Source organism: Terrapene carolina, unplaced genomic scaffold, assembly GCF_002925995.2.
Source record: "Terrapene carolina triunguis isolate 2854851 unplaced genomic scaffold, T_m_triunguis-2.0 Scaffold102, whole genome shotgun sequence".
Taxonomy (NCBI): domain Eukaryota; kingdom Metazoa; phylum Chordata; order Testudines; family Emydidae; genus Terrapene; species Terrapene triunguis.
The window spans coordinates 5285314-5302357 of NW_020664453.1; the positions used below are offsets into that span (position 1 = coordinate 5285314).

General features: G+C 42.9%; 1 protein-coding gene across 1 annotated transcript in view; it reads left to right on the plus strand.

Moving 5' to 3' along the window:
* LOC113406498 (tetratricopeptide repeat protein 39A-like) overlaps positions 1-17044 on the plus strand; it is a 54642-nt gene that overhangs the window by 13025 nt on the left and 24573 nt on the right. Inside the window, exons 2-3 of the mRNA XM_029911581.1 lie at positions 2627-2728; positions 12169-12300. Of these exons, the coding sequence (XP_029767441.1) occupies positions 2627-2728; positions 12169-12300 (234 nt within the window). The remainder of the gene's footprint in view (positions 1-2626; positions 2729-12168; positions 12301-17044) is intronic.

Below are 17044 nucleotides of genomic sequence, written 5' to 3' on the forward strand. Positions count from 1 at the left end.
AATGTCTGAAATCCTTCCAGGAGCAGAACAATAGGTAGCACAACTGAAAAGTGTGAAGATACAGGCGCTATGAGACACTGTCACATAATGTGTTTCTCTCAAATTTCTAAGCCTGGTTCTTGAGCATGGAAAAAATCATGCTGTTTTTCTTCAATAAAGTGTTTTGCTTTGTAAAGAAAAATTATTGCAAAGTCCTCAGTGTAATTACTAACCTCTCGTTGCCTTATTTTGAGCTCTGATCTTTTTCTCATTAGGGTGATATTGTTAGCACACTTCCTGTTTTCGAGGTCTATTTCTTTTTCAGTTTGATAGTTATATGTTTGCAATTTTTTTTTAAAAGGAAGCAACAGATTCCAAGTCACAAGACAGTTTGCTAGTTAGAGCAACCAAAGTCAGGGAGAGATGGAGGAGAAAATGAGTCTTTATTACTTCGTAAAAATTACCCAAACTAGCTTGTGCACCATTTACTAATGAAATCTAGTCTTTCTTTAAAAGGTGCAAAATACCCATATTTCAACTGTTTCGACATTTCCCAGGGTACATTAACCTTGCCAGTGCAAAGTCTATTGTTCTTTCTGCCATTTCATGTACAACAATTTTATGTCTTGTGTTGAACTTTGGCCAGAACTTTTCAGCTGGTCTATTATCTCATTACCAGTCATTCTGAGACCATCTGAGAAGCACTCATCAAAGATTGGCCTGACGCATCAGGCCATAATATCAGAGTCTCCTAAAGAAAACCGATGCAGTCAGGGTAAGGCACTGAAGTAATCCTCTGATTACGGTATGCTGCATTTGGTTTTTCACCTGCATATTGCAGCTATTTTTTACTCAAACTAGCACATTGGGGCTGATATTTGAATTGATTTGAATATACATAGCTGTAGTGACTTATTTCTTTCTCATACTTTGTGGTCGATGGCCGCACAAAATGTGGGTTAAACAGTACTGCCACGAGGCCATTCCAGCAACAATGTATGTAGGCGTTTCCATGCTGTCCGAGACCATTAGTCCCTCAAATCCAGTATTTTGTCTCAAGCAGTGACTTCAGAAGATGGGGGGGGGGAACCCTGCTGCAACTAGCCAGTTATGCTGCATGTTGAAGGGATGATTGCTTTCTGATCTCTGCAATGATCAGCTTATACCATATTCTAGCATGCTTAACTACTAATGTTTTTATTATAAAATAATCCAGGCACAGTATTTGACATTCTGATCCCACTGCAGTAATGAAATCCATAGACTGATAGCAAGCTGTATGAAGAAGTATTTTCCTTAATTTCATTGAGAGCTCTTGTTCTCATCTTACAGGGTAGGTAGGGTAAAGGAAGGGTCTGATCAGTTTTGTTGTTGTTGTTGTTCTGCCCTTATTAATTTTGGATATCTTAGAGATGGATCTGAACCAAAACCCTGGATGCAACTGTAACACCGACACCCAAGTTGTCAGTGGGCGGGATCAAACTTGGGGCCTCTGGAGCTCAGTGCATGAGCTAAAAGCCATATGGCTTAGCGAAAGCTGTAGAGCAGACTCCTTAATCTCTCTCTCTGTAAGTGAGATGGGACAGAACACCACTAGATGGGACAGAACACCACACCCAGGAGGTGTGTGGTTACATACTTCCCCTAGCTGAGGAAGCGTGTTCCACGCTTCAGAGACTTCCCAACTGAAATCCCGGACAAGCACCCCCACTTGTAACGCCGACAGACCCAGGTCATCGGCAGGCGGGATCGAACCTGAGGCCTCCAGAGCTTAGTGCATGAGCCTCTACTGCATGGGTCTTAGCTAAGGCTATATATATAAATAAAAAAATATCTCTGTCTCTGGTCTCGGTGCCACTAGATGGGTCAGAACACCACACCCCGGAGGGGTGTGGGTTACACAACCATCACCAAACTTTGGAAACATTTAGGTAAGGATCCCGACTTTGCAGCTGGTCCTTATTTCTATAATGGACCAAACCAAAACCCTGCATTTAACCACCACCTGAACTGTGCGGCTTGGGTCCCATCTCGGGTCCGTTTAGTCCTTTGTTCCAGGGTGAAAGGGGGCAAAGAGCACTGCTTATTCTCTACTTCTGGGGCAGGGACCACTTTGTCTTTGTAGCTTTTTTTACTAGCTCAGGAATGGCACTGAATGAAGGGTTACCACCAATCCGAAGATTTATGGGCTGATCTCAATTCTGATCAGTGAGCCTAGAATCTGCAGGGCAGTTTAATGAGCCTTGGATTTAATTTGAATCTGAAAATGTCATAATGTGGGGATGGTGCATCTTTAGGTGGTGACATGCTGTCTGTATATGATAACATGGCACCAAGACAAGAGGGCAGTGTCTTACAAACCTAATGCAAAGGGATTTAAGATCTTATAGTAGAAACTGACCAGAAGGTGATGGGTGGAGGCTGTGTGTGAGAGAGAGAGAGGGAATGAGGGACAGATAAAGGAATATCTAAAGTGATAACTAATTTCTGATTTCCTGACAGCATATTTACTACAAAGCTAGGGGGTTAGTTGTTATGTGGTGTATTAGTGGACTTCTCATAAATGTTGTCATTACAAGAAATGAGAAGCTCAGTAACAGGATTGGAAGTAGTAGGTTTTGTCATTCTTTAATATTTTTTTTGACAGATCTGCGTCAGACCTGAATGTAGCCCTGGATGAATGTATGATGGCTGTGGATTTATTTCTAAGCAACAAATTTCCTGAGGCCCTTGCTTCCCTGCAAGCGAAGTAAGTTGAATACTTTTACCAGCTTTTTGCTTTGTTTTTTTCTTTGCTTTCTTCATCGTCCATTAGAACTGCCACTACACTTTGAGCACTAGACAGATAAATAATATTCCTTTTGGATTGGAGGAGGTGGGAAAATAAAATAACCTTTTAGGTTGTACATAGCAAGTTGCTGGTGTTGGAAGAAGGAAAGATTCCCCCCCCCCCCCCCGAGACAGGTAAATGGCATGGTATTGATCAGTGGTTATAGTACTTTGTGCAGCTGCCATATCCGCAACATCTTGGGGTTATTATATGGTGCTTTAGTCCACACCAGGAGGGTGTGAATTTTAGTGCATGACAAGCTAGTGTGGACTATCTTATCCATGTGGACCCTGCTGGCATTCGCTAAAAGTTCCCTAGTGCTGGTTAATGTAGTACTATTTGAAGCAGGACTACATTAAAGCCCAGTAGAGAACTTTCTGTGCATGTCAGCAGGGTCTACACAAGCCAGGCAGTGCACAACAAACTAGTACAGATTAAAATTTACATCCCTCTGGTGTCAAGTATCAGAGGGGTAGCCGTGTTAATCTGGATCTGTAAAAAGCAACAGAGAGTCCTGTGGTACCTTTAAGACTAACAGATGTATTGGAGCATAAGCTTTCGTGGGTGAATACCCACTTCGTCAGATGAATCCCTCTGGTGTGGACTAAAGCACCATATAGACAAGCCTATGATGAATGAAATGTTTATTCTTCCTTACCAAACAGTATGTTCTGTAACATGCAACCTGGTTCTTAGTTGTTCTTACCAATGAGTACAGGTTCTGTCACAGTTTGTTACAAGGAACATAACTGAAAAAAAATGTTATCAGGTTATACATCATAGTTGAAAGCAATCTCTCCTTGTCTGTGTCATTAACATGTCAGAGTATAAAACCTGAACCAATAACTTTTCACTTTTGATGCTATTTCCCTTTTCCCAGTTCATGCTCCTTGTCCTCACTTTCACATTTCTGAACATCTCTTCCTTTATCTCTGCTCATTTCTTTCCACTGCCTCAGCTCCTTTGATGCCTTCCATCTGACAACTGTTTTTTCTCCTTTCCACTTTATGCCTTCTTCCATGCCGCTTCCTCCTTTAATGATCTCCATCCAAATACATATCCTTCCCCGAGCACACTTCTTCCATCAGCCCTTTCAGTGATAATCCCACAAGCAATGGAGAAACCTTAGAAAATTAAAACTAATTAATCATCCTATGTGAATAGTCCTTACTCAGCAACTTAGATAAGGCCAGGTTGTAGGATCAAGTGCCATTGATGTAGCTGTCTCAGTGTAAACCCAAGTGTAGACAAAGAAAGCCACAGCTTCAGTGGAGCTCAACCCTGCTTGAAACTAGGGTAAACTCATTGGAAAGTAAGAATTGTCATACTGGATCAGACCCAAGATCCATCTACTCCAGTGTCCGGTCTCTGACAGTGGCTAGCACCAGTTGCTTCAGAGGAAATTAAGAGACTCTGCAGTAGGCAGATGTAAGGTAACTTGCCACTCGTAATAGATTTCATCCTCATCTCTAATAATAGATTGAGATTGGATTAAGCCCTGAAGCATGGGGTTTAATATCCCTTCTACAAAAAATTGTTATAATTATGGTAAGTCTGGATATTCTTGTTACCCATATAAATGTCCCATCCCTTTTTTGAATCTTGTTGAGATCTTGGCCTTAAACGCCTTAACTCATTGCCATAGTATCTTTTCACACAATAGGTAATTAATTTCCTTTTCTCGGTTTGAATTTTGCACCTTTTAAATCTTATTGAATGTTCCCTTGTGTAAAGAGGAGCAGAGTAAATCTGATTTTTTCCCTTGCCTGTATTTGGGGTTTGTAGTGGTGCAGTGGCTGGCCATCAATTGATTGTTGGATTTGGGGCCAATTCCCAGAGTAGACAAGATCTCAGTTGACATTTGAAAGGTTTTCTTTGTGACCTTGAAGGCTAGAGAGTTAATTTTGTTAAAGGAGTGCTTTGCTTCTGAAATACATTTATGCAGCAACTAAAACACACACACGCCACTGTAGCCATGCTGACAGTTGCAAAATTGCATTATACACACAACCCTGGTTACGAGCAATGAGGGCATATGATCACTTTTTAAATTTTTTGTGTCTCTCTTTATTCCCACAGTTTTCATACTTTAACTTGCATCTGCCTGAGTCCTTTGCTTCCCAAGTCCTTTTGTATTTTATTGCCAGCTCCCACCCCTGCTGCCACAGGTTGTTTTGCCTAGTGTTGTGCCATCAGCAGATTTCAACACTGCTCCTTCCTTATTTCAAGTTGCTGATGTATACAGTGAACACAATTGGATATAGGGTCAGTTCTTGCTTTGGCGCTTTGCTATGTCACTTTCTTTCATCCTAAACTGCTTCCATTTACAAGTACCCTGTGAAATCAGTGATTTGTTGGGCTGGAGACAATCTGGACTCTAGTCACTGGTGTGCAAGAGTTAAAAGAAAACAAAATGGCTGCCTTATAAGTCTTTTTGCATTTGCTCAGAGCTGGGATGGGCCTGAGATATACAGAAAAGCAGCTGGGCCACCAAGTCGCAGCAGCTGCACTTCCCCCATTTATTGCTTCAGCCAGCCTCACGCCCCGCCTCCATATAAAATAAATCTCAGTGTTGTGCATCTCTTTCCTGCTGTTCTCCCTGTCCACCCTGCCTGTCACAGCAGGCGCCACCAAAGGAAAGTGCTGTTATGCTTGGTATGTGTCAAGGATTCATTCCAGTGGGTGTGATATACCTACCTTATTTGGGCACGGACCCCACTCCTCGATACCAAAGGTACTGGCTTTGTAGGTTGCACTGTTGGTGATACTGTGTAAAATGTGCTTTTGGCAAATTGTGGAGTCGGTGAGCTTTCTAGTGGTTTGGGATGATATCTGCCTTATTCCCAGTGCTGAAGTGTTGTGTTTTTGTAGCGTGGGAGGTTGTCACGAAATGTTAACAAGAGCAGCACTATTTTCACCGAAATCACATGCAAAATGTCCCTGTGCCCATGTGGGTATGTTTATTTTGTATTTAAAAAAGAAAAGGGGGATAGTAAAATGCTGCAAAAGTGACACTGAGACCCCTGTTGTGAAGGGGCCTAGATATTTGTCTATCCATCCATTTTTATTCTCGTTCATTGCATATAGTTTCCATTCTGTTTTCATAGGGCCCTGTTGAATTCATTTCACGAGCTGACTTTATATCCTCACATCTTGAATATGAATTTATTTAATTGCAAAACCATTTTCAAACCGATCTTTCATCTAAGTCCATTGTCAAAGGGAGGCCCCCAACCCCTTAGCCCTTGACACCACAGGCAATACAAATGATCTTCGTTACAGACACACGCTATCTCTTTAGGGAATGACAATAGTTGTGGGAATGGGATGTGTAATAATAGGCAACATTTTCTTTGGGGGTGGGGCATCAGTTCCTCATTGTTGCTTTTTAGCATGCTGAGATTTGAAATGGGTTTGCACAGCCTGTAAAAGTATTTATTTTTCAGAATTCTTACCTGTTGTCCCAATAATTCTTTGTTTTAGATTTTGTGGATTTATCACTTATGGTGTGGGACATATTCTGTTCTGGGTTACACCATTGCAATTCCACTGAAATAACCAATTTAGCCACGTTTGGCATCTAAAAATCAGTTTAGCTCCATTAATCTTCATCTCATTTGCATCAGGTGTAACTGAGAGCAGAACTAGACTCTGCATATATGACAATATCTATTGCAGCAGCTGAGACAGAGCTTTAACTGACAGGTCTTTCCTAGCAGTTTAAAAATAAATGCCTTGGGAAGGTGTCTGGGTGCTTCTGTGTAGTGATAAAATCTCTGTTCCTGATAGAAGAGCGTATCAGAAAGGCAGATCTAGTTTCATTAACATATTTATGTGGCTTCCTTCTTCAGATTACATAAAGATCTTTTGGTTGTTGCTTTTTAGATTTTAGAGCCAATTTCCCTCTTCTCTCCACCAATAATGTTTGTCCTAATTGTAGGGTCCAATTCGTGACCTATTCTTCACCATGCAGACCTGGGCCTTGAGGTTTTATTTTTATTTCATTTTTTATGTAGAATATTAATCTTTCCCAACCGTCAGCCACCCTAACAATTAACAAAAAAGCCTTCAAAGTATGCAAAAGTAAGTGCCTCGAGGTCAACAAATCTGAGCTATTTTGGAAGAAAGGATGGGAATGAATATGAAAGTTGAAGGGCCGTTATAGAGGACCACCCTGCCAACTGCTCCCTTTCTTGTTAAGCAAGAAAGTTCCTGCTCTAATGCATCACTTGATTGTAACCGTGGCAATGTCTCACAGGAAGAGGGTTGGTTTCTCAGGTGGAAGGCTCCAAGCCCTTTCGAGCTTGCAGTCAACACACCTTTACCTCCACCCAGAAACCTGACGGAAGTGGATGAAGCTCCCAAAGTGCTGGTGGGGTACACTACTTAATACACAGGCTGATGTATTGTGCACCAGCTTCTATTTCTAAATGAACTTACAGTGTAGCGCCATAAGGAGTGAGTGGCACGTTGTAGTTGTCTAATCCGGAGGAGATAAAGGCATGGATCGTGGTGGCTATCCGAAAGAAAAGGTCACAACTTCCTGTGCAGATGTGGACGAATAAAAGCCTTTCTGGGCGCTGCTGCTGAGTTATATGATCACATAACAGCTGGGGATCTAGCAATGCACCTAACTGGCAAGCCTGAGTCACAAGTGTTGGATAAATACCTTCCATCAGCCGGGTTGATGTAATCTTCACCAGATCCTCCTCCTGCTTCCCCTAATCTATCATCACTCTTCCAGTCTTAATGACTGAAACTCAGCCAGATTGGTTTTATCCCTGGGTGAAACTGGCATCACCTGCTATGGACAGGGTTCCTACCTTTATAGGCTTCTCTACAAATACCTGCCTAGCCAGTGTTTGCTCATGACAACTTTTGGATGTAATGTAAAACCAGGATCCTGAATACTTGTGGTCATTAAAGGTGCCATGGCTCCATTCTTCAGGATTTTAATCCCATGTCATGGCCACATTCCAACTAGGAAATTACATTCTCCAAACCAAAAATTCACATGTAGTTTCAGTATGATATGGTATTCTTCACTTTCTGCCTGTGACAGGGCCACGCTCTGTCCCCATCCTGTGATGCCTTAGAAACTGTTCAGACGCACTTTCTTCTTGGGTGCAGTTTATATTTTATTCTAAACCCACCCACCAACACCCATATAGTGCAACATCACAGTTTGAACCTCTACTTCTTTCAACATTTCTTGGCTAGGGTCCTAGGAGGAAAGGAGGTCTCCCTCTCTCTAGGGAGCTCCTTCAGACCAGGCTCAGCTAGCCCTCTCCTCGGTAACACCTCCCACCTTTTATCCTGTTGGTCAGCTTGGGGGCTAATTAGTTCCTTACCTCCCCAGCTTCTCCTTCTGATTAGCTCATTATTCAGTCAGACGTTCCGGGGGGAACTAATTGAGGCTTCAGTGATCAGACTGCTGACGCATCTGGCAGATCTCAGTGCTTTGTCCCATTGCTCTGAACTCTTTTGTAGCTGTTCTTTATTTAAAGTCTACTTTCTTTCACCCCCAAAATGACTGCATTTCAATTGGATGAGTAAAATGATTCTGTCCTATACATATAGTTTTGTAATTAGTAGGTAAAAGTTATTGAGCTTTGGGATCATTTGGATTACATGCACTACAGAAATGTCAGCCAGCGTTGCAGGGGAATTGGTGGGAAGGGGCAAATCTGGTTTTACCGTTCTCTGGAGTCTAGCTATAAAATTACACTGATTTGTCTCCCCCATGAGGGCTTTAATAACACTGATAGAAAATGTCCAAAATACTGGCTGGCCTGCTTCTGCACTTCCATATGCTAGTGTAGATCAGAAGATCCTCAGAGGAAAGCTGTTGTTACAGAAGCACAGATTAGTATTTATTATTTATACAAACCTGCTCGTTAGCCTCCTATTTTTGTGTAATTCTGGCAATAGCTGAGAGCAAACAGATCATGTACTAGTGGCAGAAACTTCTGATTAAAAAAGACTAAATGGGAAGGCACAGCTTGTATCTGTTCGTATAAAAAGATTAGGGCAATATGACTCAACTAAGTCGATAAAACACTTATTTTAGAGGGATATAATTTAATTGAGGCTCAGTTTGCACTAATTTGTTATCAAGCTAGTGTGCTTTAGAAAACAATGGTGAAGCCCTGGTTGTTGGAGGAGAGAGGTTTTTGTTAAATTGTGCCTTGACTTGCATAAAATGGGTTTCTTATTGGACTGGCTTGTTTTCAACTCTTTACTATTATTCTTTATTACTAGCGAATCTCTAGTCACTCATGAGAAGTATGGAATTGAGACGGAAGTCCTCTGCACGTAGAACACTGCAGCATAGGCAGAGGAATGATAAACTTTTTTCCTCTTCATTGGTCTGCCAGTCTGCTTAGCCCTGCTCTGATGGGCTATTTCTAAGGATCGAAAGGTTCGGTCTCCGTAATGCATTCTTCCTTTGGCCTTTTCTGCTGAAACCGGTGCAGTTGATTTCTGGAACTTGTAGATCCTGTTTACTCTCTTGCATCCCTCTTTTTACATGTGATGCTGATCAAGATCCAACATGCGGCTTTAGGCCTCTTCCTAAAAGCTGTTACAGTTCTTATTCAATGGTATAGATTCAGAAAAGGCCAAACAGGACCATTGTGATCATCTACTCTGATCTCCTGCATAACACAGGCCATAGGACTTTACTGAATTCATTCCTGTTTGAACCAGAAAAACATCCAGTTTGTTAAAAATGTGCACTTTAGTTCTAGTCTGAGTTTGTCTAGTTTCAACTTCCAGCCATGGCATCTTGTTATACCTTTGTCTACTATACGGAAGAGCCCATTCTGAAATTAAATAAACTCCAACAATCACCTCTGCATCAGAGATACATCCTCATCCGAGATATGATACTGGCTTGAAAAATGTTACATGTATTACATGTTATAAGATCCAGGGTTCAACAACTTCTGGGCCTGGATGTACTAATTACTGTTCTCTCAAGGAACTACAGGTCAGTTTCAGTACTAGAGAAAAATCTCAGGATTATCCTCTGCTCTTTATTTAATACTCAGTGTATCGGACCCACTGCTGGTTTGCTCTCCTTGGAATTTTGTCATGGATGATATAACCCGAGAATTGAACCTCATGGAATGCTAATGATGAAACCAAACCATCTGTAGTTCTGTTTGCAGCTTGGGCACATTACTGTTCTTGAGTGGCAAATAAGTGGAAAGCGGAGGATTCTGGGTAGCTCCTGCCTAACACATCCATTTACACCTATGTAGGATGGGAGTCAAAAAGCTTTTTCTATATCAGATGTAGGTGAATGTCCCTTTGCAAGCCAAACTCTTGAAATGAAACATGGAGCCTGGTTATCTGTTGGGCTCTGCACCTCTTGTTTCTAGAACCCTGAAAATCCATGGATTATCTGCTTTATATCCATGAATATCTGCCTCTGTGACTGTATTGTTTACGTCTTTGCGGATTGGATGCGGATCTAAATTTTTGTATCCACGCAGAGCTCTAGAGCAGCAGTGCTCAACCATGGGTCCACAGTCCCCTGGGGTGTGTTTCTGGTCTGTTGGTTGTTCTCCATGAGGCTGGGCTTTGGGGCCCTCAACAGAGTAGGTAAGCCAGGTCTGTTTGTTCGTGTCTCTGTGAGGCTTGAGTCTGGGACCCTTGGGTCTGTGATCAGCTCTGTTTTTTTAAGTCTCTGAGTAATTAATCCCTCCCCATTGGTGAGGGAAAGGAGCTGAGCAATGAGGTTTCCCAGAGAAGTCAGTTGCCAGCCAAACTCCTCAGGAGGCAAACAAAAACAGGAGTTTAGACAGGGAGTGTGAAAGGCTTTCATTATAGGTAAAGTTCTACATTTAATACTGTGATGGCCAATGATGCAACAGTGGTTGTGACCTTCAAGGGATGTGCCATGTTTTTTTCCTGCCTAAAGCCAGAATGGACTTTCTCTGACTGCTTAGTTTGTTTAAGAGCCTTTGGTGATGGTCCTTGTCAAAGGCTTTCTGAAAGTCCAAGTAAGCTATATCCACTGGATCACCCTTGTCCACCTGTTTGTTGTCCCCCTCAAAGAATGCTAATAGATTGATGAGGCATGATTTCCCTTTACAAAAACTGTATTGACTCTTCCCCAACATATTGTGTTCATCTAAGAGTCTGATAATTCTGTTCTTCAGTACCAGGCAAACTGGTTGAAACTATAGTGAAGTTAGGCTTACTGGTCTGTAATTGCTACGACCACCTCTGGAGCCTTTTAAAAAAAATTGTCACATTAGCTATCCTCCAGTCATCTGGTACAGAGGCTGACTTAAGCGATAGGTTACATACTACAGTTAGTAGTTCTGCAATTTCATATTTGAGTTCCTTCAGAACTTTTGGATGAATACCATCTGGTGCTGGTGACTTATTACTGTTTAATTTATCAGTTTGTTCCCAAACCACATCTATGGACCAATCTGGGAGAGTTCCTCAGATTTGCCACCTAAAAAGAATGACTCAGTTGTGGGAATCTCCATCACATCCTCTGAATATATTTTAAAAATTAATTAATAGAAAAAAGAACAGCTAGTTGGTAGATCTCAAAATATAATTGTAAATGGGTAGTCATCATTAAATGTATGTATTTCTAGTGGACGCCTCCAGGAATAATTTCTTGGCTCTACACTATTTAATATTTTTATTAGTGACCTGGAAGAAAACATAAAATCATTATTGATAAAGTTTGCAGATCACACAAAGATTGTGGGAATGGTAAAAATGAAGAACATAAAGTCATTGATACAGAGCGAGGCACTTCGCCTGGTAAGCTAGGTGCAAGAAAATAATGTGTTTAAATACAGCCAAATGTAGAGTCCTATCTCTAGGAACAAAGTGTGCAGGCCACGTTTACAGAATGGGGATCTCTCTCCTGGGAAGTAGTGACTTGGGGGAGGGGGGAGGGGAAACTTGGGGGTCAAGGTGGATAATCAGAAGAACATGAGCTCCCAGTGTGACCCTGTGGTTAAAAGGGCTAATGGAATCCATTGATGTATAAATGGGAATATCAAATAGTAGTGGAGAGATTATATTACCTCCATATTTGGCACAGGTTTGACTGCTACTGGAATATGGTGTCCAGTTCGGGTTTCTACATGTTAAGACAGTTGTTGAAAAATTGGAGACCATTCAGAGAAGAGCCATGAGAATAATTAAAGGATTGAAAAAATGCCTTATAAAGTGCCATGTGAAATCCTGCAGTGTCTGTGTATTCAAATTGTATTCAAATTGAGGGTGGAAGGTGGGAGATAGGCGTGAAACGCTGAGACATTTGGCCAAGTCTTTAACAGTTTTGAAAGTAAGATTAGTTTTTTGTTTTTGTTTTTAAACAGAACTAAGGACAGTATGTATCACGCACTGACATATGCCACCATACTGGAAATGCAAGCCATGATGACTTTTGATGCCCAGGACATGCTGAATGCAGGAAACACAATGAAAGAAGCTCAAGCCACCTGTCAAAAGTAAGTGTGGAGAAGTGCATTGGGCAGTTGGTGCCCTCCTCTGAGAAGTCATGAAAGATTTGTAGATGAAGGAAGGACATGTGCAGTACTGCCAACTCCCATGATTTTATCGTGACTCTAGCAATTTTGGGGTGGCTTTTACCTGTCTCGTGAAAACACGATGCAAGGCACCAACTCACAAAGTTTCCCTTATTCAAAATAGCCACCATCTCCTATTACTGTCAGTGGGGCCGAGGCCAGCAAGATGGCCGCCATTTCCCTATGATCTATCTGCATTGGACGTGAGGCTGCCCTTTATAAAGTTAGCTGCTGCCCCCTATTGTTTTCAGTTGAACTGAAGGCAGGCCCATAGGCAAAATGGCTGCCACTCTATGGGTCTGGGTGCTGGACAGGACGCAGTCAGGGACTGTGAGGAGCAGCAGAGACACTGAAGGGTGGATGGGGAGAGTGTGGGGGAGCAGGAGCAGACTTTGGGAGCAGGAGAGAGGGATGGGGAGGGGATTGTGGAGCGTCTGGAGCAGGAAGAGGCAGGTACGGAGGTGCGGGAAAGGGGTAGAGTCAAGGAAGTGTTGCTTCAAGCAAAAGGCTAAACCAATCCCATTGTTTTTACTGTGGCATTATTGCTTATATGAATGATTGATATAAGTGTGATCAACTGTGGATTCTGTCTGCACCACTTCCGAATTGTGGATGATTTTATGAAATTGTATCATGGAAATCACTGTGGATGCCCCAGGAATTGAAGAGCTCTGTGTAGTTCGAAAGCTTGTCTCTCTCACCGACAGAAATTGGTCCCATAAAAAATATTCCCTCACCCACCTTATCTCTCTAATATCCTGGGACCCACATGCAGCAACGCTGCATTAGCAGGGTTGTATCATGTCTCTGCCAGCCAGGCCAAAGACAATGGTGAGTGATCATCACATACAGGATTGTGACACTGGATTTGCTCTAGCTGGGTGAAGACCTTTCCTCCATTTATCTGAAGGCGGAAGAGGAGTTTGGAAGTAATGGAAAGTTACCAGGTGGAGAACAAAAGAGTCAGATGTCCCCAGCAGGAGTCTATAAAGGGACTCTTGGGGCAAGTGGAAATCGGGACAGCGCTATCTTGCACCAGAGTAAGATGAGGGAGGCTGCTGCAGGAGCAGAGTAGGCAATATGATAAAAGACCCTGACTGACTGACAGAACACAGATGATCTCCCAAGGGAGGTGAGCTAGTGAGGGACGCTGCGTTTAGAGTGTTTTATTGTTTTGTATGATCTGTACTCTCCTGTGCTTAAGGAGAAAAGAGCCTAAAATTGATAGATTGAACACAGTGGTGTGTGTGTGCATAGGCGCTGACTCCGTGGGTGCTCTGGGGTTGCAGGGGAAAAAATGATGGGTGCTCAGCACCCACCGGCGGCAGCCCCCCTCTCAGCTTTGCCCCCCCAGTGCCTCCCGCCCACCGGCGGGCCCCACAGATTGGCGCCTCCTGGCTGCCGCAATCAGCTGTTTCATGGCATGCGGGGGGGGGGAGCGAGGACGCGGCGCGTTTGGGGGATGGGGCGGAACTAGGTGGGAAGAGGCAGGGTGGGGATTGAGCACCCCCTGGTACTTTTGAAAGTTGGTGTGTGTGTGAGAGATAGAGAGAGAGTATGTAACTGGCTTCACAACTACTGAACACCCCTAAAGGAGTTAAATTGTAAACCAGAAGCTTTCCACCTATTGGGCGGAGTTCTGGTACAGCGGTGTGTTTAAGTATTGAGGGGTCATGGCTGTGTTTAGAGGGGTTAGGGTGGCTGGAAAGCAGGTTCCAACACTCAGAAGAGGGTGCCAGATGGAAGGTCTGCGCCCTGAGAGTGTGCTTAGGGACCCCAAGATTTGGGTAGTGGTTGGACTCCGTTGACGCTCCAGATGCTTAACACATCCCGGGGATCTAGAGCAGCAGAAGCTTGGAGTTGCCTAGTGGGTGGTCATGAAGGGATGGTCTCTAGGATCTCTGACAGTAAGTTTTTGCATAAAACAGTGTCATTATGGAATATTACAAATACTTTCAATACTTAATTTTTTTGAAATATTTAATTAAGGGGATTCTATAACTGTGCTCCTGAGGGGGCTGCCCACTGGATAGCTGCCCATTTATTTATTTTGATTAGTTATTTCATGCTTATTTGTGAATCCGTCATCTGTTCTTTTATTGCAGGACTACATAAACATGTGAGTTTACTCAAATGTAATGACTGAGCATATTTCTCTTCTGCTCTTGCGTACTATGTACACAATACTCATTGTTGCTTAAGTCCGTCTCTTGACACATTTCTATTCAGCTAAACCGGGAGTTAATATTAAGGTCTTTAATGTGAATATCTGTAACTCATCACCCGATAAAGTAATACAAGTTCTGTGTGTGAGTGTGAATCATGATGCATTAATTAGTTTGAGTACCACTGACCTATTTACCATCCAGACCTTCTTTTTATCAAAACAAATAAACTAGGATGGGAGAGAGTCAAGATAGGGGAACTGCCATCCATTTCCTATTACTATCTTAAGCCTTGTCTACGCTAAAGGGAAAAGTCGATCTAAGCTATGCAATTTGAGTTACGTAAATAGCGCAACTCAAATCGACGTAGCTTAGGATGAGCCAATGTCCTGATTTTATAGGGACAGTCCTGATTTTTGAGGCTTTTTTTTGTATGGGCTCCTATTACCCTTCACCCCCGTCCTGATTTTTCACACTTGCTATCTGGTCACCCTAAGCTTAGATCTACTTACCACGGGGTCCACACTATGCAAGTGGAGTACAGGAATCAATGGGAGAGTCATCTGCAGTCAGTTTAGCGGGCCTTCACTAGACCTGCTAAATTGAACGCCGATGCATCAATCACAGCATGGTAAGGGTACACCAGCCCTTAGGGTAAGTGGAGTCTCCATCTGAGCAGATGGAAAGGCATGCATTTTTGTGAGCATTAACGGTTGGCTTTTCAACCTGAAATGATCTCTCACACATTGGCAGAGAAATAGAGTGGAATGAAAAAGTCAAGTGACAGACTATAAATCATGATTTGCTGGAGTTCTTAAAATCTCATGATTTGGGGGGAGGGGGTCTGACTCGTGATTTTTGATCTCTTGAGGTTGGCAATACTACATGTAGTTTACATTTCCTCCTATTAGTAGACAGAATGCAAGGAGAAGACAGGGTGGCAGCATATAAAATTATATACCTGCTATTGGTGAGTTTGCATAGTTGAATTCTGTACAACTCTCTCCTGTTGCTGCACTTCATTCAGCTATTCACTTCCATATTCATTTATGTGCCTGTCTCTCCATTCGTCCACTCATTAGCTCTGACAAATGCTGCCCTTGTAATAAATATAAGTACAAATAGCTATTCATTATGGATTCAAAGCCAAACCACAATGAACAGCCAAATGTGGCTAATTCTGTTATTAATGAAATGTGGATTAGCACAAAATGTTTCTAAACTATTTCATGGAGTAAGACTTTTCTACTTTATTTTGTATGAGTTTGTGAGGGTTACTTAGTATTGGTATTGACCAGTAATACTGCTGATAAACAGTATTCTTCAAACTAGCTGATTGAATATAGGTTCTCTGTTTGAATGCATTTTCTTTTGCAATTTACTGGTGTTCTTCTGGTACTGCAGGGTAATTTCAAATTTCACTACAAAAAGAAAAATGAATAAATTGTAAGTTTAGCAAATTATTGCATATTAGCAGATAGTTTCTTTATTTACACAATTTTCACTGTGTCTCTAATCCCATTTGTTATTTCAGTGAAGGGAACAAGGGAGAAGTGCTGAGTGAGTTAATGGTTGAAATATAGGTCAATAACTCAAATGGCCCAAGATCTCTTAGGCTAGGTGTACACTACCCGCCTGAATCGGCGGGTAGAAATCGATCTCTCGGGGATCGAATTATCGCGTCTCATCGGGACGCGACAATCGATCCCCGAATCGATGCTCTTACTCCACCAGCGGAGGTGGGAGTAAGCGCCGTCGACTGGGAGCCGCGGAGGTTGATTTTGCCGCCGTCCTCACGGGGGGGGTAAGTCGGCTCCGATACGTCGAATTCAGCTACGCTATTCGCGTAGCTGTATTTGCGTATCTTAAATCGCCCCCCCCCCCCCGTAGTGAAGACCTGCCCTTAGATTGAGATCAGATTATCAGCCTGAATATTGGCAGAGGTATGCATGGCAGGAACAAATGTTAAATCTTCTCTTCTTGGGATTTAGCCAATATAGGTTACTGTGTTTTTGGAAATACATGGAAACCTTCGTGCGAGGGCTGCCTTTTGGACTAGTGAGCTCCTGAGATGGTGAAATCCAGAGGGAAGCGATTGTTAGGCTCTTGCTTATGAAACCTTATCTTGTTACTGACAATCTCCCAGGTACCATCTCATCACTAATCTTCCTTTTTGGGAAAGATTAATGTGAAGGCTTTAGTAGGCAATTATGGCAACCCCTGGGCAGTGATGAGCTCCCCAAATCCTAAGAACCGGTTCCCTACCGGGTCCTCGGCGGCACTTTGGCGGCGGGGGGCCTTCACTCACTCCGGGTTTTTGGCGGCAGGTACTTCACCCGGAGCGAGTGAAAACCCCACCCCACCCCGCTGCCGAAGTGCCGCCGAAGACCCGGTAGGGAACCGCGCGGTGAGTAGAAGCCCCACGTGCCTGTCTCCTCCCCCACCCACCCATCCGACCCCAACCTACGTCCTGCCCCCGACTGCCCCCCTCAGAACCTGCA